The following is a 24543-nucleotide window of genomic DNA, read 5'->3' on the forward strand; positions in this document are numbered from 1 at the left end:
AACCAGACAGACAGAGGACTTGCACTCCTGCAGCCTGTAGTCTACAAATCTTTCTTTCTCAGAACAAGCTTTACACTGTAGCCAATTTCTACCATATGCCTCAAACATAATTATCATTTATTAAATTATAAAATGACTTAAGAGCAAGGACCTCAATATCTTTTTTTGGACTCTTGGTTTTCATCAAATATAATCACATGTCTAACAGCACATGGCACTTGACTGAGGAGATCTGGAGATTTTGTGCTCTGTATCTTTACTGGGGATTGGAGGGGGCAAGTATGTCTTGTCCATAGTCCATAGTCCCATAAGATATGGTATAGATTTCTTTCAAAATCACCCTGCAATTAAGATTTTAAATTACTGCATATTATATTGACAGTCATTTTCAGAAACTATAATACTTTATTTTTGGTTAACTATGCCACAAAGAGAAAATAATTCTTCAGCTTCTAGGTCCTCTGCTATTAAGATGGTTTCAAACATAAAATCATGCTTGCGTACATCTGCACCGTAGAACAGCTTTCAAAGAAAATTACTCTGAAATAGGTCGTTTGGGAAAACAAGTGTATGTCTATGTGGTATGGGGCAAAGCTAACAGCTTATCTACTATCAGGCCTATAAAACTTCCACTCCGCTGGGTATTTCTGGAAGCAGCTTGCCTTTCTTCTCCTTTTCTTTCATTCATTCATTCATTCATTTATTTGTGGTACGCGGGCCCCTCACTGTTGTGGCCTCTCCTGTGGCAGAGCACAGGCTCTGGACACACAGGCTCAGCAGCCATGGCTCACAGGCCCAGCCGCTCCGTGGCATGTGGGATCCTCCTGGACCAGGGCATCGGCAGGCGGACTCTCAACCACTGCACCACCAGGGAAGCCCTCCTGTACATTTTGTAGGCTATAACAGGTCACCTACAAACAAGTTGCTCCTAGTTGCTAAGCCATCCCAGAAGGCCTCTGTAACACTAACAGAAACCCACGGGTACCTGGACAGTCTTTCTCTTTCCACTTACTCTAGCCAAAATACTAAAGAAAACCTATGTGGTTGGTTTACTTCAACTTTATTTTTGTCATTCCACTCTCAAGATCAAATGAGACACTCACATGAGTCTGTCTCTTGAATTTACAGATCTCAAAAAGGACTGCCCAAGATCCAATTTACAAATTATCCTCGTGATGTCACCTTAAGCTTTTACTTTTAAGCCATTAAATGTGTTTGGACTCAGAGATATAGCTACAACAAAATGACAGGTTTTCCCCCCCCATATGACCACAAGAGCATTCTGGCAATGAGAGAGAGCATGCACATGACTGAAAATACATATAAAAGTCAAAGCCCTTTACCTTTGCTCTGAGGAGGGTTTTGGCTCCTATCCCTTAGGACGTTGATTTCGTAGACAGCACCATACTGTTCAAACAGTTCCCTCAAGTCCTTCTCTGACCAGGTCCTTGGAACCTGGCCCACAAACATCTTGATAGCATCAAGATCCGGTTGGTCTGGGTGGTCCAGGGTGCCGTTCATTTTCTTTGAGCTGCATAAAATAAAATAAAACTTCTATTATGTATTCATGTTGCTTCCTAGAGAATCTTCTTTTCCTTAAAGGTCTCAACTACTTCCTGATAAAGTAGGGGGAAAAAATTCTACTTCCTTTCACTACTTCCATTCAATTTACCAGAGTTCCCTGGTCCTCCCTCACTACGCCACCCCTTCCATTAGATTCCCAAACTAAAGTCACCATTCTGATTAGGACACCCTGGGCTTTAACTAAGGAATTGAGTGTCAGTCATTCCTTGTCTATCTAGAGAAGTCTCCGAAGAACTTAAGAAGTAAAGTTCCTAAAGCAAATTTTAATCATTTTTAAGCACAGCTAATAAAACTTTTTAAAATGTCCATAAAATCACAAAGAACTACTGCTTATGGATAAGATTCAGGATTCTCAATCTACATGATGATGGGTGAAAAGTTTGCTTTCAGTAGATGTTAGAGCAGAAGCACATGATTTCCAAGGCCTAAGCTAAGAACTGACTAGAATGTTAGCCTTTGGATGTTGCTGTCTCATGCATAATCCTGATGCTCTTGAGTGAGCCCCCAAATCAAAACAAAGCTTTGCCTCTTAAACTTTCACAAATGACTGTTATATAAACAAAAACAATGATGTCATCACTCTAGGGTTTTTTGTTTCTAAGTTATCCAATTTACTGCTATTTCTCCAAGATTTTATCAGTTAATTCCCTTACCAACTGTAACCATTATAATGTCCACAAACTCCTCCAATCCCATCACATCAAACCTGTAACACTCCTACTTAAATACCTTCATTCCTACCCCTGCCACTGCCAAGAACCATGGGGAACTCCTGCACTGTAAATGTTTCCACTCAAAATGAATCAAAGTCCTTCTCCTACCACCTTTCATGATCTTATTCTTAGCATGTATCCAAACCAATAACAACTTAAATTCCAAATAGCATGTTTAACTTTTGTTAGTGTTTGCTAAATCCAGACATCATATCATCATGTTCCAATGTGCCATGTTCTAATATTCAATCCCAAATAAAATGCCACTTTTCTTTAAAGGAAAAACAATCGTTTTTTCACCACTGCTATCCTTTGAATAGTATTTGAAGATCCTTGAGAATGCTGAATCCAGTAGTTCAACCTCTGTTAAATTCCTAAATCTCTTGTAACTGAATACAGGGCTATTCTCATGTCACCTGTGCTGAATCTAGCACTAACTAAACATCAAAAGCTTTAAGACAAATGTCATACAGATCAACCCTTGCTGTTACGTCTGTGAAGGTTCCTCATACTTTCAGGTTAACTCGTCAATTTCATCAGGACTCAACTAGTACTAAATTTCGAACTTCACTGTAGTATTTAACACATTTTAGCATAATCCGGCTCTGTCTACCTCTCCCAAGACTGAGAGCTCCTTGAAGGCAGAAACTGTTTTATTTCCTATTCATTCTTATAGCCACACCTGGTATGGTGCCTGATTCAAAGTAATTACTCAGATGTGGGATGGGAAGAACTTCTTGTTCTCAACAATTCCCCCATTTAAGCAACTAACCTTGATAAAAATGAATGCTGTGCACAAAGAGGGCTCACAAATTGAATAGCAGATATTATCTCCTATGATTGTTTGACTGTCACAAGATGAACCTACTCTTTTTTTAAGTATTTTGGAATACATTGTTTTATTGGTTTTCCTTTATTAATTTAAAACCATGTATGGTAAGTTGTTGCACAAATATGGCTGCTTCTAGAAGCTTAATCCCAACATTCTAACAGAAATCATTCTACCATGAATTTTTTTTAAAAAGTCTTATGACTAGTGAAAAATGGGAGTCATTCCCTACAACCCATTCCCAACAACTTTAATTACCAGTTTTAGTATTTTATTAAAATGTCGCTAAGTTTAATCACATTTCTATTCTAGGGAGGGTTAACATAGAACCCAAATAAATGGTGCTTAGAATGTTTTGACTGTAAAGGAAGCAGACAGTTATTTCTGAAAAGAGGCAGGAGTTTATTAGTTTGTATTACACTGGAGGCAACCGCGCTCAATTTGTCCCTTCGTTCTGTATTCGTGTGCTGTTTCTAAACTAAATATATCACTGTTTAGTGCAAAAGCATAAACACAGTCAATATATGTGAATTGTGATTTACCCAAAAGTTCAGTGGAGACTTAGCATTCCAGACAAGTGCCTTTCCTTTCTCTCTTTACTCTCCAAATCCCTCTCCATTTCTTCATGTCCACCTACTCCATGAATCACCCTTTCCTGCCGTGTATACCAATTCAAAAGCCAGAAGAATCCCCCAAGGACCAGGGGCAATCTTCAAACTTAACCATTAGAAACTTTTACAGCAATCACACTGCATAATTTTACATATGTTCAATCGAATCTTAAAAAGATACGCAAAATGCAAGCTTACACCTCATTATTTTTTCTATGAAATTATCATATTGTATTTAACAAGCTAGGTGGCGGGAGAGACAGGACATGGTCCTTCACCAGTTTAAGACGCACTTCTAGGGCACAGTAAATGATCAGGCCAGGCTCAAGGTGCAGTGGACATCATGCAACTGGAGTTATGCACTGAGCTCTTATTTATAGAGGCCAACCACTGTGTTAGATGTGGTATATATCAGTGAATAAGGAAAACATGGGGTATTTCTTTGGAGCACATGAAGACACAGTTAGTGCCAATATCAGCGAGAGATAAAAAAGAGAAAAGCAACCACATGTGTACCTATGTATATGTAATAAGCAGTCACAAACTTTCTCATAAACTGTTATTGTGTCTGAAGAGATGAGCAACAATGCTCTTCCATTCTGAACCTTCCACACATACTTCCAGTAAGCATGTTGTCCTTACAAGTAACCACTGCATAAAAGAGTCACCCGGGGACAAGACTGCCAGTGTGATATGCCAAGGATCCCACAACATCCGGGTATGGCATTCAGTCTACGTATCACTGGACACATTCTCAAATTTGTGCCTTACCCCCCCATTGATGGAGAGCTCCTCAGAGTCAGTGATCATAAATTACATACATTTATTATGTTCACTCAAGAACCAATGAATTCAGCAGCCCCTGGAGAAGTACCTATACTGTCCCTGTCATTCCTAAGGGACAAGTCTGTGGAAATTCTTATCTTCTGTGGAAGTCCTGACAGTACTTCAGTGAAGTATTAACCTGGGAGTAGGATGGAAGAGAGGAAAAGCATGGCCTGCAGCAGTGAGGGAAGAAGGGAGATGAGAAGGCAGCAAGTATTTTAGGGGAGAGGCATGACACCAACCCACTTCTTTTTATGTTTCTGACCCAGCAACTGGCGAATCATTAAGAATGAGAAATCAGGACCAGAGGCTGCCTTGTCTACCTGATTCTCGATGGAACATGCCATAGGAAAATGAAACAACCAATTTGGAAGAGACAGGGGAGAGAAAACAAAGAGCTTTATTTTCAAAGCACACTTCCATTTAAAACTCTTAAATCCTCTCTTCTCTTCCTCCTTTCAAAACTTCCCAGCACCAGGCCCAGCTCAGAGGGCAGTTAATGTTCTATCCTACTTCTTTCCCATTCCTTGGCCCCAGATGACCTAGACCAGGAGGTGGATCTTAACCCAACAAGCTGATTCACTGGCTTGCTGGAAACCTAAGACTGTGGCCTATGCTTAAAACAGAAAGATAGGCCTGGCTAATCAAGATCCTCTATAGCTGCACTGAGCAAGACAATAGACACTAGCCACAGGTGACTATTTAAATTTAATTTTAAAAATCCAGTTTCTCGATTGCACTAGCCACATATGACCAGTGTCTACTGCATAGGACAGCAGAGACACAAGGTTTTTTTTTCTTTTTCTTTTTTTTCTAGCCACATGGCTTGTGGGGATCTTAGTTCCCTGACCAGGGACTGAACCCAGGCCTTCAGCAGTGAAAGCCCAGAGTCCTAACCACTGGACCAGCAGGGAATTCCCAGAAGAATATTTTTAACATCACAGAAAGTTCTATTGCACAGGACTGCGCTACAGAATCTAGAACGGGTTAACAGAAACAGGCAGTCAGTGATGAAGTTGGAAGAGGAAAAGCTGCAACTCGGGACAGCACGAGTTAAGCTGACAAGATGAAAGGGCAGTGGCAAGAGATAATAGGAGTCATGCTACAATATAGATGAAGCTTGAAAACATTATGCTAAGTGAAAGAAGCCAATCACAAAAGGCTACATATTGTGTGATTCTATTTATGTGAAATGAATAGGCAAATCTATAGACGCAGAAAGTAGGTTAGTGGTTGCCTAGGAATGGGGATTAGGGGTAGGGAGAAAGGGAGGGAATGATTACTCATGGGTACAGGGTTTCTTTTGTGGGATGAAAATGCTCGGGGCGGCGGGGGGGGGGGGGGGGGGGGGCGTGTCAAGATTGCCTGGAAGGGCAATGGCAAAGCCAAGCCGTGCTGCAACCAAAATTATCTGGTAGATGAAGAACAGAAGCAGCAGCACATGCAGACAGAGCAGAACGTGTGCCCTGGGTCAAAAAGATGGAGTTTCCGGGTCTTTCAGCTGTAGAGTTCCTGATTATATTATAGTCCAGTCCACTTGTGTCCTTACAAGAAAACCCTTTCATATATGCTAGCTTGAGTGGTATCTGTTCCTTGCAGTCAGACGGGTTGGCAAATACTACCTCCACATCTGGTTAAAAATCATTTCCAAAACCTTTAATAACTCAGTTTTTTCCCTCTCCCCTTCTCATTACTTGTTGACCTCCATTTGCTCATTATACAAACAGAAAAATTTCAAATACTTACCTACCCCTCCACCTCCCCAGCAGGCATAAATACTTGTTGCATCCCAATCTCCAGCCACCACCCACCCCTACCAGGTCCTCTGGCTCACAATGTGCTGTGGAAAAACTAGCACAGAAGAACATCAGAATGAAAAGGACCCAGAAACACTGGCCTAAGTTACTTACCAGATGTTCTCTAGGGGAACAAGACTAGATGCATCTATGCTGGAAGGAATTTTAATTTGAATAAAGGGAGATCTTCCTGTTAGTTGAGGTGTTAGGTACTAGAAAAAGCTATCAATATTTTTAAGTCACCATTCAACAACAGAACAGTAACAATCTGCCTGTGAAGGTTTTCAGCCTTCTTCCCTGAGGAAGAGAGATAATGTCTGAAGATCTTACCTCAGTAATCATCTCCAATTATTAAGAAAAAAACCTCACAGGGTTTATCATTCATTCAACTGTACTTCCCAAGCTCCTGCTGTGTATCAGATACTACACACTATAGGGGCTATAAAAGCAGACTGAGCAATACCGGCCCTGTAGACAATGGCACTGAACAAGTGGAAGGATACAACTACAATATGCTACAAATGCTTTAACAGATTTATACAAGTTCTGTGAAAAAAGTGGCTAATATGGTTTAACTTATTTGGGGCAGGGGGTGTGTGTGCACAGGGATTTAAGCTGAATGGAGTAAGCAGCTGGAAAAAGTGCTATGTAGCATGGAGGTATGAAAGTCTAAGGGGTGATGAGGAAATGGTAAGGACTCAGAAGGGACAGAAGAGTGAGATAACATTAGAAAGGTAGGAAAAGGACTTGAGAAAGTTGGGGGGGGCGTATAAAAACATTTTTTAAAAATTAGAAAGAGAAATTTGATGAGAATAAAGAGGTTGGAGAGACCCAGGAAATGGCTTTCCATGTTATACTGATAGGCCTGAACTTTATTCCAAGATTTTTAAACAAGGGGTGATTAGATTTGTCTTTTAAAAGACATCTGGCAATAATCTAGAGGATGAATAAAGTGGGGAAATATGCAGATCAGGAGGCTCTTGCACAAACCAGACCCTAAGATTAGGAACCATTCCCGCAATGTTGAGAAATTTGGGCGGCAGGACTCACTACAACTTGGAGATAATCGATAAAGGAGATGAGGAAAAGAAATTACTGATCACTCTTGGATTCTAGTACAGACAGTTTGGGGAACTGTTTTTACATGGGGAGACCTCCACATGGAGGTATCCAATGGGCAGTATTTAGAATAAAGTCATAGAACTCAAGGGACATCTGGGGGATAGATAAAGATCTGAGAATCAGAGAAGCACATCAGTGCCCCCTTAAGCAATGGGAAAGCTAAGAGGAAAAGGTCTGAGATACAATCCCTAGAGAACACCTATGACCTAGTGTGCAAGCAAAGTAAAAGGAACCAGTGGAAGCTGAAGAGTATTATTTATTACAAATAATAAGTATCTGTAATATCTATTATTATAAATAAGAAAGGGAACTAGGGATCAGGTCCTCCCAGCCCTTCCACAGCTCCTCCAGCAATTTTTCTCTGTTGTAAAGAAATTTTGGAATAGATACATTGCTAGACCATATTCCCAGGCAATATCACTTCAGAGAGAAAACTAATAATTATCAAGCCTACTGCTAAAGTAGTATGAGTGAAAAGAAGGGCTGAGAGTCCAAGAAAGAGGTGGCAAGCATACACCATTCTGCAGAACTTTCTTCTTCCCAACTCTGTGGGGTTCGGGTGTGTGGTGCCCATGGGAGTGGGCCAGAGGACTTAGAATAATGAGAAGCATTGATGGTTAACTGCTTAGTGACACCTGAGGCAGCCAGGTCTAGGGGGCAAAAATAAAGCGGCTATCATTAAACTTGCATTTTAGGCCCAAGGTTGATACCAACTGTCCTCAGTCAAGTCAGGTATAGCTTCTCTCAACTGGGTTTCTCATCTGTAAAACAGGGGCAATAGTTTATGCCCAATCAACCTCACAAAGCTTTTGTGAAGCTGGATGACTAAAACAAATGTAAAAGCTCTTGGGAAAAAATAATACAACAGTGTACTCCCTGAATACTTGTACTCAGAATGAGCATTGTATTCAGTCCATTAGTTCTCTAACTCAAGTGTACACAAAAACCACATGGGACATTGTTAAAATAGATTCTTGGGCCCATTCTAGCATGAGAATATCTGCGCATGGATCCAGAACCTGCATTTTTATACTCCAGGTGACTTTCACACAGTGGTCCATGATCCAGATTTCATGGGATACTGAATTAGGTCGACCTTGTAAAAGATGAGAAACAGGCTAAGGAAAAATGCTGTATCTAAGGACTGAACACTAGGCAGTTGCAACGCATAGAGAGAAAGTGTTACAGTGAAAGATAATTTGAGCCACAAAGTCCTATTTCTAGGGACCATATATCTGGTACATGGGAATACTTTTATTATGTATTAAGTCTTTATGATGGGATTCATTGTGATTTCACCTGTAATCTACTGCTAAAGTTTTATTTTAGCAGTAAAGAGAACTCTTATAAAAAGACACATCTAAATTACCATTATTTTGGAGACTACAGAGAAGGCATAGGATCCATCCCAAATCGGCAAGCCCCCTAACTTTGAGCCCCCCCGCCGCCCCAAAACTATTCCACAAAGAACTGTTGAGAATCTGCTATTACAACACCTGTTACACCTAATCCCAGCGCAGAGTGATTTGCATATGGAGGCCTAATCTCAAAGACTTGCACTACTGTTATCTAGGGAGTAGTCTACCATTTAATATTCTTGGCTTTGAATAACCTAAGGCTCTTTTACTTAGGTTCCAAGGTACTATGAAGCCTGGTTAAAGAAACTGAAATCAAGAGTTAGAAGTGTGTTCTTTTCTACAAAGCCCGTGATTCGGGCCCCCTATAGGTATAACTCAGAGCCAGGTTGGCGTTTTAGCTGCATACAATGGCAGTGTCACTTCTTGAACAGTAGTACTGCAAACTGATTAGGTTTCTCATTTCCACATTCAAAATTTATTAAGGCAAATTCCCAATCAAGATTAATCCAGTCTGTCCCCCTTTGGGGGGGTACATCTGATGTCCCCAGAATCATGTATTGTGTTGCATTTTCAATTAGATTGAGGGGTGTGGAAATCAAGGTTCAGGACTAATTTACATGTCAATACAGCGTTCTGTATATACTACTAAATACACCCTAGCTACCAGTCCTCTGTGATAGGAGTCTAAGAATTTGACCATTAAAAATAAACAAACATACAAATAAATAGCTTTCCAAAAGATTATCTAAAGTTGTATACCCAACCCAAAGTAATAAAACTATGGTTTAAAAAAATACCTTGGAATCTATCAGATGGGAAAACTACAGCTTAAAGGGACTGAAGCCAGCACACTTGAGCTGATGTTGCTGGTCATATATCAAATGCATCCTTATGTACAAAACTTTTACAGCTAGAGGAAATCAGCAGTAATGAGAGAGAATCAGACTACAACAGAAAATAACAATAATGTGGACTTTGGCTTCCTCACCCAATTTTTTCTTCCCTCTTTTAAGGAAAGGGACCAGTTTTATCAAATAACAAGGGAAACAGCCCAGTTCCTCTACTTATGATAAAAATGAGACAACAAAAATACTTACACGGGACTGGAATTCAAAGAGCAATGATCCACCATCATTTCTGGAAGGAAATCCAACTTAAACGCAGCCATCACCTCACTCTCCCCTTCAGAAGCCAATGTTATTAACTTGCTGCACTTGTCTGATCCACAAATACACACAGCTTTAGCTTCCTGGGCCCCACAAAAAACACAAAGTGGAAACAGGAGCTCAGGGAAACCAGCAATAAGTGCCACAGAAACAGGCAGGACTGGGGAAGGGGAAGGGAGTATTGGATTAAAAGGGGGATGTGACCATGTGAAGGGAGGCTCAGCCCAGCACACAATGAAAGTGCTGATGCGCCAGGCTTGTTTTGTGTGATTTTCCCTGGCGAAGCAGTACTAAGTGCACTGTCAGATAAATAGTGTCAGATCCATGAAGATAGCAGTGGCTAACAGAGCAGAAGAAACACAAGCTTGTTTCACATCTTCCAAACTCCTCCCTGAGAATCAGTTTTTGAGGACCCCCAAAGCCTGAAACTACCTGAAGCAAAAGAAAAGGGGAAAAAAAAAAAAGTTCACTTCATGTGGTCTGAAAATGTTTTTAGAAAGAACTGGGTTGTTAGCCTTGGTTTGAACTTATTTTCCACGTGCCAAAGACAGCAACGAACGCACTATTTGGGTTCCAAACTAACCTCAGAAGAGTCATTTAATGGTTCAGACCATCTATCAGAAGCAGGCCAGAGGTAAGCTGGCTGAAGAACCGGCCACCAGAAACAAACTGCTCTTATACTACTACCTGCACTGGACCAGCCTTGCTTTCTTGATGGTCTTGAGAGCAAAGTATGCTACCTAATGGTTCCTCATCACAGTGAAAATTTTTTTTTTTTTTTTTTTTTTAGGAGTTTATTAATTAATTTATTTATTTTTGGCTGTGTTGGGTCTTCGTTTCTGTGCGAGGGCTTTCTCTAGTTGTGGTGAGCGGGGGCCACTCTTCATCGCGGTGCGCGGGCCTCTCACTATCGCGGCCTCTCTTGCTGCGGAGCACAGGCTCCAGACGCGCAGGCTCAGTATTTGTGGCTCACGGGCCTAGTTGCTCCGCGGCATGTGGGATCCTCCCAGACCAGGGCTCGAACCCGCGTCCCCTGCATTAGCAGGCAGATTCGCAACCACTGTGCCACCAGGGAAGCCCCACAGTGAAAATTTTTTAAATTGCTGTTTCACTGACATTCATTTAGGTAGCACAGGGCAAAACTTCTTTACTAATTCTGAATCTTAATTTGCCAGAAAATTTAAAAAGTGAAAAATAAAAATGGAATAGTATATTCTGCCTCTTGATAAAGTACTAAGGAACACTTTTTTCAGTAGTTTGACCTTTCTAGAGAAACAAAAAACAAAAGAAAACTAAACAAAAGCCACCACAGTGATAATAATGAAAAAGAACTGGGGCCTACCAGGGACAAATACTCAAACACTTAAAGGAAGGAAACAGGAATGTAGACTAAGTCTCTTCAGTGGCTGCCCTCTTTTAAACTGTTCCTAAAACCAAGATTAATGAATGTGCACATAAAAATTCTATTATGGGTGAGCAGCAGAGATGGATATATTTAGCAGTCAAGGCAGATGTGGTACTCCCATTCTCAATTTAGCTCCACATCCCTCCAAACAACAAATGGTGGCATTTCAATATTTAGGCAGTGACTCCAAAACTGTATCTCTGAAGGCTCCCAAATTTCACAGGCCTTCTTTCCATTTTTATCATTAGGGTTGCCTTACCTCAAAGACTTCACTCAAGCTCAGTTCACAATACAGGGAACTTTGAAAAAAAGAAGTTATGTTCAGCCTGTAAAGAGGTAAACAGATGAACTCCTAAACATACAGAATGACGTTAACAAAAAATAATGAAAGGCAGTAATGTCATGGCACAGGCCTAAATGTTCTAGTCTGTGTAACGATGGCTGACACCTGTCTGCATCTGACTGAGGAAGGTAGAAACTGTATCTTCTGTCCAATATCCAGACATAACCACGCAAAATTTAGAACTAAAATAGCAGATAGCTGCTTTTCTGTTTTTTTCAGAGACCCTGCCCATTTGATCTACTACTTTATAGAGACAAAAGTGACAGGAGCTCTCTTCCACCCTATTAAAAGAGGAAGCAAAAACAGGCAGCAAGTGAGAGGAGACTGCAACTGGCACACAGTACACACAGTTCACCAAGCCCTGATTGCCAGACAAAAAGAAGAAGTTAACCCAAGCTGGGGCTGGCTGAGTTACTGGTTAGGCTAGTCCTTGTTTCTAAGTACACTGGAGTTGATCAGAAGCCTCTTCCTATAGAAAACTACCTAGACTAAGGAGCAACTTTGTGAGGCCAGTTAACAACCAAATTAGATTTTTTAGTTCAAGGATTCCTTTAAAAAGGAATCAAGTTTTCAGGAAGGCCACTGGTTGTTATGCTTTTATTATTCACTAGAAATACATGACTACTAATTACATCTCTATTTTAATCAGAATCACATCTATAACAAAAGAGCACTGCTCAGTGTAGGAAAGATGTGCACTCCTTACAGTAATCTTTACCAAGCCAAAGTTGTAATGTTTTAAAATTCATTTTACGATTTATAAGGCTGCACTGTTTTTAAAACCTACAAGATGGAAATGTTATTACATGAGGGAGGGTGATTCTCTTTAGGCAGGTCACGAGAATGATTTCAGTATAATTAAATTCAACATGCTTGTGTGAAAAGAAAGAACAGAAATTAATCACAAGTCACTCAATTTTAGAAAAGGGTTACAAAGTTAAGTGATGATAAAAAAAAAATTATGGAAATACAAAAATGCAGCTGTTAGGCGGAAATTAAAAAGTTATTCACAGAAAACTGTCCATAAGTAGTTGTTTTTTAAAATTTCTTGCTCAGAAACCATTCCAGGCTTATAACCCAGGGTCCACTGCAAAAGAAGACCTTAACTTTCCCTCAGTCTCTTTTTACCACATGTCTGTGAATTTACAGTCATGGTTTTCTCTTCTGTCCCTGGTTGGCTGTCTCAGTTTTCTTTGCCTCGAATACTCTCTACTTTGTTCTAAGGGAAACAATTTAAAGTCTAATTGTGTGAGGATAGGAGCAGTCAGCCTGCTGTAACATTAATAACCCAAATCATTAAAAATGATCAGAGGACAAGGGAAACCCTCAAACGAATAGCACACCCTGCATTTAGAGTATCAGAAGGGGTGGGATGAATTGGGAGATTGAGTATACATATATACATACATATACATAGTGTATACATATATATGCTAATATGTATAAAATAGATAACTAATAAGAACCTGCTGTATAAAAAATAAAATACAAAAATTCCAAAAAAAAAAAAGAATATCAGAAGGGAATAAACAGTTTAAAAACTGGATTAGAAGAGAGAAATGCTAGAAATCACAGCATTTGTTTTGTTAAGAGTGAAAGAGCAAAGTAAAGCATAGGTGAGCAAAAAAGCCCAGGTGGTACGTGCGAACGACAGGCTGTCTATCTTGATTGATGTAACCAGGGAATTCAGCGACAGGTGAAGGGATTTTATACTTCCATCTCAATAATCTAAATGTGTTTTAAAGGGCAAAAATGTGAAGTCTGGTTATATGAGCATAGAGGAAATTAGAGCCTACTACTAAATTATAAAAGAGAGCCTATGTCATTAAAAATCCCCACCATTAGTCTATTTAAGGAAAAGTACAAAAACCTAGGGAAAAGTCATAACCTAAGACAGTTAAGTCGACTGGCTTCCCCCCTCCACCCCCGAGCTTCTGGCAGTTAAATGGTACATAAGGGATGTAGAAAAGAAGCAACCAATTGATACCACTTGAAAATAACCAACCAGAATAACTTAAAATTTAGCCTAAAACCTTTATGGACTTGAATTTCATTTCCAAAATTTAGTACTTCTAATGTAATTACTGGGTCTCCTAAAACTCCCAAGCTAGTATCTTGCATATGCAAAAATATACTGACCTAAATTGTTAATTATCTCTGTGACATCTCACTTTGTGGGAGACTTTTTGCAAAAATGTGACAGTTAAATATAATTTAAAACAAAACAAAAAATCTTTGTTGAGTTTCCATGAGAATCTAGACAATGAAAAAATTCCTGAAAGGGGGGAGAGGGTTTTAAAGAAAAGAAGGAATAGAATTATTATTTTAAAAAAAAAAAGTTCCATTTCTATTTGAAATCCCCCCATGTTTAAAACCTGGCAATAAATTAAAAATTTTTCAACACTGGTGCCCACCAAGGATCTCTGCGAGTTGGATTTTGTTCCTGGGCCTCCCGCCTGCATTTTTTGCTTTTTGGTCTTGTGTGCCCTGCTGGCTAGGCTCAACCACTTCTAGTAATTAAGGCCTGCTGATAGGATGTGGGCAGAAAGCCCCCTTCCTCCTTCCCTAGGGCTTATGTTATTTCCAGATTGTGAGCAAATGCATCCAAATTCTGTGACAGGAGTTTCATTCTAGGTTGTTAAGATACCTCCAAGAATTGTAAAGCATATCTTCTCTGGATAAAGTTTCCAGTTTTAAACAAAAAAACTTCCATTCCAAATCTAAAACCACTGTAAGACAAAAAGCACTAAGTTTAGTAATTGTTGTGTGCAAGTTGGTTTGCCTGTAAAATTATCATATATGGTGTATGAGAAGATAGAACAAGGTTGAAGGGAAGAAAATTTACCTTTTTTGAATCTAAGTTTTCCATTTCCTCTCCCTATCCTTAATCACTACTATCTTCTCCCCAGTCAGTGTCAAAGGACTAGCAGAAAGACATTCTTCCATGCTTAGTGCTCTCAGCAAAAGTGTTAAGCTCAGAGCCTTCCTTGGAGTTTCTGGGACTAACTAACCTTGACCAAATAAACTGTCCTGTCAAATTGTGACCACCATTCAAATCAGGTCATATTTTCAGGTCCCAAACTAGTTCTGGAACTTAAGTGTAATTGTTAGTTGATAACAATATAGTGTAAGCTTAAGCTTTATTTAGGCCCCAGTGCTGATTTAAAAATCAGTATGTTGGGCTTCCCTGGTGGCACAGTGGTTGAGAGTCTGCCTGCCGATGCAGGGGACACGGGTTCGTGCCCCGGTCCGGAAGGATCCCACGAGCCACAGACCGGCTGGGCCCGTGAGCCATGGCCACTGAGCCTGCGCGTCCGGAGCCTGTGCTCCGCAACGGGAGAGGCCACAGCAGTGAGAGGCCCGCGTACTGCAAAATAAATAAATAAATAAAAATCAGTATGTTGAACAACTTCTGGTTCCAGGAGGGTAATATTATCTGTGTGAAATCCACTACGTCTGTCCTCATCCTTGTTCTTGTTTACTTGGGATCTTCCAGCTATGAAGTGCAAAGGGGAAAGAAAGCTAGCTGGGCAGCTGCTGTGTGTAGATGTACATACATACACATACATACCCTCCCTCCCCTCTCCCCTCTCCTTCTCCACCCTCTGCCCAGCCCCAGCTGTTAGAACTAGGCAGCAGCTAGTTCAAATGGGAGATAAGCCTGCCTTGGGAAACAGCTAAGGAGAAAGAGTTCAAAAAGAGAGAAAAAAAAAAATCTAGCTTCCTAGGAACAGGAAATTTATCCCATAATGTAGGAAAAAAGCCATCACCTTTCTGAAGGCAATATTTTCACTTCTGCAAAACAGGCCTCATGCAAGAAGGTTAAAAAGAAAACCACAGAGCACACCCATCCAGCAGTTAGCCCATACCTGTAGCTTTCCACCTCCCTCTCTGGACTACTGTCTTCACTCTAAAAAACCAAGGAAAGAAAAATAAGTGGGCCATGCCTATACTTCTCATAATTCCAGATATGTAGCTTCTTTCCAAGGAAAAGCCCCTTTATCACCAAGACTGAAGATAAAAAACAAACTCTCCCTCTCCCATTTTTAAAGTATACAATACCTTAACGATAAATTACATTTCACATCTCAAAGTTAATTTAAGAACACCATCAACTTAAAAATGGAGAACTAAAGTACTAAAAGGCTTAAGAAGCGGCTTACCACAAAATGTCACAACAAACAGCAAAACATTGACTAGGATTTATGAAGTTGAACTATAGCACAGCTAGGTCACCAAAACAATCATTTTTTTAGCATCTGCTTTTGGGTGGGAAACTACAGTAAAGCTAAAGGTTGTATAATCCTTTCAGCAATTAACGATCATATTGTTAATGTAAAGAGGCCATGATATTTCCCCAAACCAACCTTCCTGAATAGGCTGGTGCCAGGCATAAAGCTCTTCAAAGGCAACCCCAAGTTCCTGCCTTGTAAATGCATATTGGTGGCCCCAGGACAGTGGTGAACCACTGAAACCAACAAAAAATCGGAAGATGGGGAAGCTAATTGAAGGTAAAAGCAAACAGAGGAACCACAAAACCAGTTTGTTTCATTTTTAAACATTATTGAACAATCTTGCAAGATTGATTCTATAAAAGCTGCCCAAATTCCTACAAACTTCCATCTACAACTCCTGCCAACTGTACTTTCTGCCTGGCCCTGGCTACAGAGAACTGCTGAAAGTCACCAAGTCTACTCTAGAAAGTGTAAGAATTCTCAAAGACAAAGCTAGAACCAGAACTCACTGTGAGACACTACACTCTACCTACCCTCACCCTCCGTGAACACAAAGACATTACTTGACTGACATAAAATGGGTGCTTGAGTACTTAATCTGACTTTTCATATGGACCTAACTGGTCTTCAATTTTGCTAATGAAGTAATGACGCTCCCAACCATTTTAATGCAAAGTCTACACTAACAAAAAAAAAATTCTAAAAGCACTTTCTTGGACCTGCCTACATCATCAAGTTATTAAGTGGAAAGGAACTTACATTTTCTAAGTTCACAACACCTCATTCAATCCTGTATCATTATAACCATTTAAGGTGGGGATTACTCTAAGAATTTAGATGCTAAAATAATCTACATGAGGGATTCTAACTCCAGAGCCCATGGTCTATCTCTCTTGAGAAATGTGACCATCCAGGCAGTATAAACTTTTATTGAGCCAGTGTGTCTTGAGAGGGCTCTGAAGTAGTTGTTACCTTGGAGGGTAGAGAACAAGTTAAATGTCTACTTGTTAGTTTTATTCTGGAAGATATAAAGGGTAAATAAAAGACCAAGGAGTCATGTTTCCCAATATGTTGCATGGAACAGTTGAGAAAACTGCTAGTGTGAGACCAGACTCATACTGCATGCTAGCTGGGGAATCTCCAGGATACAAAGAGCAAAAGGGAGGCCTGGGGTTGTTAAGAAGGGCCATTATATTAAAAGTATGAAGGACACACATCTAGGTCCCACAGAACATAGCAGCCCTATATATAGGGGGCTAAGGAACAACCTTAGTTGCACAGCCAAGAGAAAAAGGAAAGTGAATTATTTATTTAAAAAACAAACACATAAGTAGGATATTAATCATCCTACTAAGTCACCCGAAGACTTTTTTTTTTTTTTTTTTTTTTTTTTTTTTTTTTGCGGTACGCAGGCCTCTCACTGCTGTGGCCTCTCCCGTTGCCGAGCACAGGCTCCGGACGCGCAGGCTCAGCGGCCATGGCTCACGGGCCCAGCCGCTCCGCGGCATGTGGGATCTTCCCAGACCAGGGCACAAACCCGTGTCCCCTGCATTGGCAGGCAGACTCTCAACCACTGCACCACCAGGGAAGCCCCCGAAGACGTTTTAAAGAAAACTTAAGCACACAAAGAAAGCACACACCATCTTCCTCCACACAGGCCCTAGTCAACTTGCAGGAGGACAGTGGGAAGACTAGTACACAACACAAGAAGGTATTTTCTTTTTTAAAAAATTTAATTTAGTTTTTTTAGCTGCATCGGGTCTTAGTTGCGGCATGCGGGATCTTTCATTGAGGCACGCGGGCTCAGTAGTTGGTGGGCATGCAGGCTTAGTTGCCCTGAAGCATGTGGGATCTTAGTTCCTCGACCAGAGATCAAACTCGCGTCCCCTGAATTGGAAGGAGGATTCTTTTTCTTTTTTTTAAGTGAATGGTGTTATTGTTTTTTAAAATTTATTTATTTTACTTTTGGCCGCACTGGGTCTTTCTGGCTGCGCACGGGCTTTTCTCTAGTTGCGGTGAGCAGGGGCTATTCTTCATTGCAGTGCACAGGCTTCTCATTGCAGTGGCTTCTCTTGCTGCGGAGCACAGGCTCCAGAACGCAGGCTCAGGAGTTCTGGCGCACAGGCTTAGTTGCTCCGCGGCATGTGGGATCTTCCCGGACCAGGGCTCAAACCCATGTCCCCTGCATTGGCAGGCAGACTCTCAACCACTGCGCCACCAGGGAAGTTCCATGTATTTTCTTTAAAAGCTTTGTCATTCCAGTTTTAATTTTCCTACAATTTTGTTGCCTTGTCTGTAAGAAAACAGAAATGCTTTGGGGAGAGAGGAAAGCTAAATGGAAACTAAAAGCTTCAGGTTTGAGTTTTTTACATCTTTCATTTCTGTGGGGAACCAAACTAAATGCATTAAGATCTGTGAGGAAGCCTGAACTACCTTTGTCCTGTACTTCCCTGGAGCTCCACAGAGTCTATTTCTATTAATCTTACCTTTATGTTCTTAATCACTATGTGTGGAGGCATAAGGGTGGTTCCAAAGAGGGGTGAAAAGAGTTAGGGGGCGGAAGGAGCACCAAAAAGTTAGGTGGGGTGGGGACCAACGCAACAGACAAGGATGGAGGGAAACAAGGAGGACTGTCTGCTCGTGATATGTTTAGATGTTCCAAACATGACCTGCCATGATGTATTAAAATTGTACTTGGCAAGTGAGTGGTACAGGGGACTCTGAAAGGCAAAGTACCTATCCCACAATAAATAATCTGGAAATAATTTATATTTGGTTTTGGAATATATCCTGGAACTTACATGTTTCAAGGATGCAAGAGTGAATGAACGGTATCATCTCTCAGGGCTGATAGGAAAGGTCTCAGATCTCCTACACACCTCCCTTAGTGTAGGCAAGGTAATGAACCTTTCTTATTTTTCAGAGTTTTCTGCTGGCCTGTATCTTGAGTAAATAACAAAACACAGTCCTTTACAGTAAGATAAATGGTCACTGACTCAGTCACCATCAACAGCTCTTACATAGTATGCACTGAACCAAACTCCAGATACAGAGGCTGGTAACAGGCACAGTAATTCTCAGTGACCTACATAAGGCCTGAACCCATGACCCTAGCCTCATGAACATGACTCACTAACTTACTAACAATTGTTAGTAAGTGCTCTCAACAATACCTGGATATAAATAAAGCAGGGAGCTAAAGAAGAACTGAACTATCCAGATGAGAGGTTTTTGAAATGTTTTTAAATGCAGTGTTTTTCCCATAAACATAAAGGTGAAGCTGTTCAGGTTGAAGATAGAGGGGGGCAAGGCAGATCCTACCTGTTTGCCTCTCCTGGCCCTCAGGGTAACCATAGGTCTCCTGGGAAATTTGAAAACAGGCCTGGATAATTTAAAATAGACAATTCACTGATTTTATATCCAGCTTTGAGATGAATAGTTTTTTGCACAGATTTTTCTCTTCGAATCTAACAGGTTATCACAGATCAAGGAATTTAAGATACCATCAATGGTAATAAATGCATGCATCCTCAAATTGATGGTATATGGTATTTAAAATCTGCACACCTTATCACCAGAAAGTAGGGAGAAATGTCCAGTCATTTACAAGTGGCTACAATTATAAAAGCTAACATGTTTTGAGTACTGTACGCCATGCAGTGTTTTCAGTCCTTTACATTTAATGCTCCTACCTATTCTATCTCCATTTACAGACGAGAAAAGACAATGAAGTAACTCTCAAGATCACATGAATCCAGGCAGTGAAGGAGTTGGATGGAATGAATATAATGCCAGGCAGTTGGAGCCTTGGTTGAAAGCCTGACAGATACACTGAAGCTCACAGTAAACTCCCTTCTCCTAGCCGCATCTTTCCCAGAGCATCTCCTTCCACTGTAATAAGTTGCTCTACAATGAACAGTCTGGGTCCTGTAGAACATCAGGTTAAAAACTATCTATAAGGAAGATCATGCACACAAACCACAGAAAAGACCGTTTGAAATGCTGAGCGCCATAAAGTTGAATCTGACCTTTTTTCTTAGGCAAATCTTGTTAAGTAGGTAAATGTCCAAAGTCTCAACTGTCCTGAGAGAGATCTGATTAAAGGTAGTGAAAACTTCCTGCTGTTACTCAGTAGATGTGTGACTCTGATCAAGTTCATTAACATCTCTTAAGTGTCAATTTCCTCACCTGTAAAAGAGGGACTTAACTATACACATTATCTCAAAAGGAACCAAATGGATGCCCAGAATACACTCAAGCCACTGTACAAATCTCTAACTGGAAGAGAAGACAAATAATAGGAATGACTTAGGAAAATCGTGCTTTTAAAAAATGTTTACCTTTTAGACTGTTTGCAACGCCCTCACTTCTTTCTCTTTCCTCCGGTTATACGGCTGGCTCAATAAGAAGGTTGGGCTTACTGCTTTGGAAAACTGCATGCCCTCCCACCCCCATACCCTAGAAAGCCAAATAACCAGATAAAAGGATCAACTTTGAAAGCTATCCTAGCTAGCCAAGCTCTTCATGATGCAGAACTCCACCAGGGATTAGTGCTAAATCCAGTTGAGTTTGTCTGGATTAGCCACTCTACCTGTTTTCCCTAGGAACCTGCAGCCAGTGAATGGCAGTTGCCACCAGATTCTAATTCAGGATCCTGGGCACACACATCACAACTAATAGTGAGTAGAATCTGCTCAAAGACTAGAGCATCAAATGAAATGTGTAAAAGTATTCAGCAACAAATAGGTGGACTCAAGACTGAAAAACTAACCACTAACTGTTCTGCTCATCTGTAAAATGGGGGTGATTAGGTGGATTATACAGATACACTGAAACACACAGTAAATGCCCTTCTTCTATTCTTATCATTCCCAGAGCATCTCCTTCCACAGTAGTAAACTGTTCCATGTTAAACAGCCTGAGTCCTGTACATCAGGCTTAGCTCTGATTTGTCTTGGTCAGCAGGGATAAAACGTGACACTTCCTCTGTGGGGTATATAAAAACCGTTCCCCCCACCCTTCCGACACTTGCTCTGTGGCTACTATTTCCATGATTCACACTTAAGTTTGGGGCTTCTGATTCTTTACTGACTGAGTCATCTACGTGTGTTCGCTCCCTGACCCTAGGAGAGAAGATTATAAACAGATCTCAACCTCATCTCCTTCGCCACTGGCCAGTATGCTCATCCTCTCTTTAGAGGCAACAATTTTTCCCCAGCTTTAAAAAAAAAACTGTGGTAAAAAATACACAGGAACTTCCCCGGCGGTCCAGTGGGTAAGACTCCACACTTCCAATGCAGGGGACACGGGTTCGATCCCTGATCAGGAAACTAAGATCCCACAAGCTGCACACCGTGCAGCCAAAAAAAGAGAAAAGTTTACTATCTAACCATTTTTGAGTGTACAGTTCAGTAGTGTTAACACTGTTATGCAAAATGGCAACACTTTCTTCATGTGACAATTATAAACATTTTTCTTGTGAGCAGCCCATATTTAAGAATCAAGAGTCAGGGGGCTTCCCTGGTGGCGCAGTGGTTAAGAAGCCGCCTGCCAATGCAAGGGACACGGGTTCAAGCCCTGGTCTGGGAAGATCCCACACGCCATGGAGCAACTAAGCCCATGTGCTCTAGAGCCACAGTTGTGGCTAGTTGTGCAAGCCACAACTACTGAGCCCGCATGCCACAACTACTGAAGCCCACACGCCTAGAGCCCATGCTCCACAACAAGAGAAGCCACTGCAGTGAGAAGCCCTCACACTGCAAAGAGTAGTAGCCCCCCACTCGCGGCAACTAGACAAAGCCCGCATGCAGCAACAAAGACCCAAAGCAGTCAAAAATAAATAAATAAAACAAATAAATCTATTTAAAAAAAGAATCAAGAGTCAGAATTGGCATAAAGCCTGACTTTGCCAGTATCTTCCTCATCTGTATATCACAAACAATAAATATAACACCTATCTGACAAAGCCACCATCTCTTTTTTTTCTTCATTTTTAAAAAAATTTATTTTATTTATTTTTATTTTTGGCTGAGTTGGGTCTTCGTGGCTGCGCGTGGGCTTTCTCTAGTTGCGACGAGCAGGGGCTACTCTTCATTGCAGTGCACGGGCTTCTCACTGCGGTGGCTTCTCTTGTGGAGCACGGGCTCTAGGCACGCGCGCTTCAGAAGTTGTGGCTCGCAGGCTCTAGAGAGCAGGCTCAGTACTTGTGGCGCACGGGCTTAGTTACTCCGTAGCATGTGGGATCTTCCCGGACCAGGGATCTAACCTGTGTCCCCTGCATTGGCAGGCGGATTCTTAACCACTGCACCACCAGGGAAGCCCCAACATAATTATTAAATCCTCTGAAACTGCTACAAAAAGTGGTTCACAAAGTTGAACGGTGGTGAGTTGGACTTTGTTCTTCTTCCTTTCCCTGATCTGCCATCTTATCTCCTGTTTAGTTATATGATCTTTCCATACGACTACATACACAGCTAAACAAGAGTTCATCTCACCTAAGAGGCATTCCATTTTGGAGGTGCTCAGGTGAGGCAGACAGGGAATGCAAAATACATTTAAAAAAATCTCTTTTCCTACTTCCTCCCAAAATGCCTATACTCTCCAAGTAATTCTCAAATCCCCATTAAGTATTCCCTCTCTCCTCCCCATACAGCTCTCTATTGCAGGGGGAGGGGAGTAGGAATCTCATTCTGTCTTTAGCTCCTCCTGTTTCCTTGGCAGCACTGTCAGCCCTGGGCAACAAAATTGCTGGATGTAGCAGCAGCAATTTACATATGGTAGCTAAGCTAATGTGCAGCTTTCTCTGGGAAGAACTGCTAACTGTCCTATGTATCTTTCTAGTTTGAACCCAATGTTCCAGGCATATCAGTGTTAAATATTTGCCTAGCAGCTTCTACCTCCCAAAGACACAGGGAACCATGCACAGAAGTCAGAGGCAGCAAAGGTTCCCCACTGTGTGAAAGAAGTGGGGGTTCTAAAGATACAGAGGAGGGCTACAAGGATTGAGACACTGACAAAGCACCTAATCCGCACCCAAAGGCTCAGTCATTCCAATTTCCCATAATATTCATGTATCATTTGCTGAAAGTTGGCATGTTCAAAGACCACCAGTTCCGCCTTAGTTTCACTGCCCGGCCATAAGGCCAAATCTGTCTCATCTAGTGAGTCACTACTGCTCCTCTCTCCAAATGCATTTTGATTTCAGCCCACTTGTGCAGCTCATCAGGGCTGCACCATATGTTAGTACCATGTAGGCAGAATGTGACTAATTTTTTTTTCTAAAACACTGTCAGAGTTACTTTTTAAATTACCTTATAATCTTGATGTCTCTGAAGAGTCATTTCTATAATACATAACCTTCTGGAAATGACTTTATTCTCCTGAGTGCTCAAAGGAGATTCTTCAGCATTTTCATTCCCATTTTCCAGATGAGGGAACTAAAGTGAAGATAGCGGACTAAGTGACCCAGGTTCCATAAGCAGCCAGTAAGATTTTTACTTTCTGGAGTCACAGCACTCTATTTGGTAAAATAAGCCAGTCTGTAAAATGCTTTTTTGGAGGGGAACTCAAAATATTAGTTTGCTTTTATTTTTCTGAGGTGATTATTAAACTTTAGGCATAACAAGTACTTGGAATTTATAGGCTGATTTTTTTTTTTTTTTTTTGGCGGTACGGGGGCCTCTCACTGTTGTGGCCTCTCCCGTTGCGGAGCACAGGATCTGGACGCGCAGGCTCAGCGGCCATGGCTCACGGGCCCAGCCGCTCCGCGGCATGTGGGATATTCCCAGACCGGGGCACGAACCCGTGTCCCCTGCATTGGCAGGTGGACTCTCAACCACTACGCCACCAGGGAAGCCCTGGCGTAGCAGTTTGACACTGCATTAAGATCTTTTATTCTGATAAACAACAGGGTACTACTGTATAGTACAGGGAACTATAATCAATATCCTATGATAAACCATAATGGAGAAGATGAAGAAAAAGAATTTATATATGCATAAATGAATCACTTTGCTGTACAGCAGAAATTAACACAACGTTGTAAATCAACTATACTTTAATAAAATTTACAAAAAAGATCTTTCTAGTCTTCAATTGATAATAGCACTTGCAAAATATAAAAAATGATCTTAAATATCTTATCAATAGTGAAACCTGCACATGCCCTTTGAATCCAGCAATTCAGCAACTCCAGTTCTAGAAATACAGCCTTCAAATAAGCTTACACCTGATGTACACAAAGGGGCATACATAAGAACATTGTTTATAATAGCAAAAACTGGAAACATATATGCATATCAGTTGGGTGCTGGTTAAATAAACTATAGTACAGAGACACAATAGAACACTCTGTAGCTATTAAAGAGAAAAAGGCAGTTCCAATGTACCACTAAGGACTGATCAGGAGGATATATTTATATAAGAAAGGACTGGGAATTCCCTGGTGGTCCAGTGGTTAGGACTTAGCACTTTCACTGCCAGGGCCCGGGTTCGATGCCCGGTCGGGGAACTAAGATCCCTCAAGCATCGTGGCGCAGCCAAAAAAAAAAAGAAAGG

At 41.0% G+C, this 24543-nt stretch overlaps 1 protein-coding gene and 1 non-coding gene across 27 annotated transcripts in view; one reads left to right on the forward strand and one right to left on the reverse strand.

Moving 5' to 3' along the window:
* Window positions 1-24543, reverse strand: part of CELF1 (CUGBP Elav-like family member 1) — a 71887-nt gene that overhangs the window by 19706 nt on the left and 27638 nt on the right. For 9 of the 26 annotated variants that reach the window (XM_032639248.1, XM_032639245.1, XM_032639242.1 and 6 more), the window contains exon 2: window positions 1344-1531. In XM_032639248.1, coding sequence (XP_032495139.1) covers window positions 1344-1521 — 178 coding nt within the window. In that variant the 5' untranslated portion in view covers window positions 1522-1531. Of the gene's footprint in view, window positions 1-1343; window positions 1532-9935; window positions 10088-11668; window positions 11736-15621; window positions 15663-24543 lie in introns of those variants that run through there. The other 17 variants (XM_032639233.1, XM_032639234.1, XM_032639230.1 and 14 more) reach the window with 9 other exon arrangements.
* TRNAE-UUC lies at window positions 24425-24496 on the forward strand. Its single transcript has one exon. It is a non-coding gene; the product is annotated as a tRNA-Glu (tRNA).

Source organism: Phocoena sinus, chromosome 8 (genome assembly GCF_008692025.1).
Source record: "Phocoena sinus isolate mPhoSin1 chromosome 8, mPhoSin1.pri, whole genome shotgun sequence".
Taxonomy (NCBI): Eukaryota; Metazoa; Chordata; class Mammalia; order Artiodactyla; family Phocoenidae; genus Phocoena; species Phocoena sinus.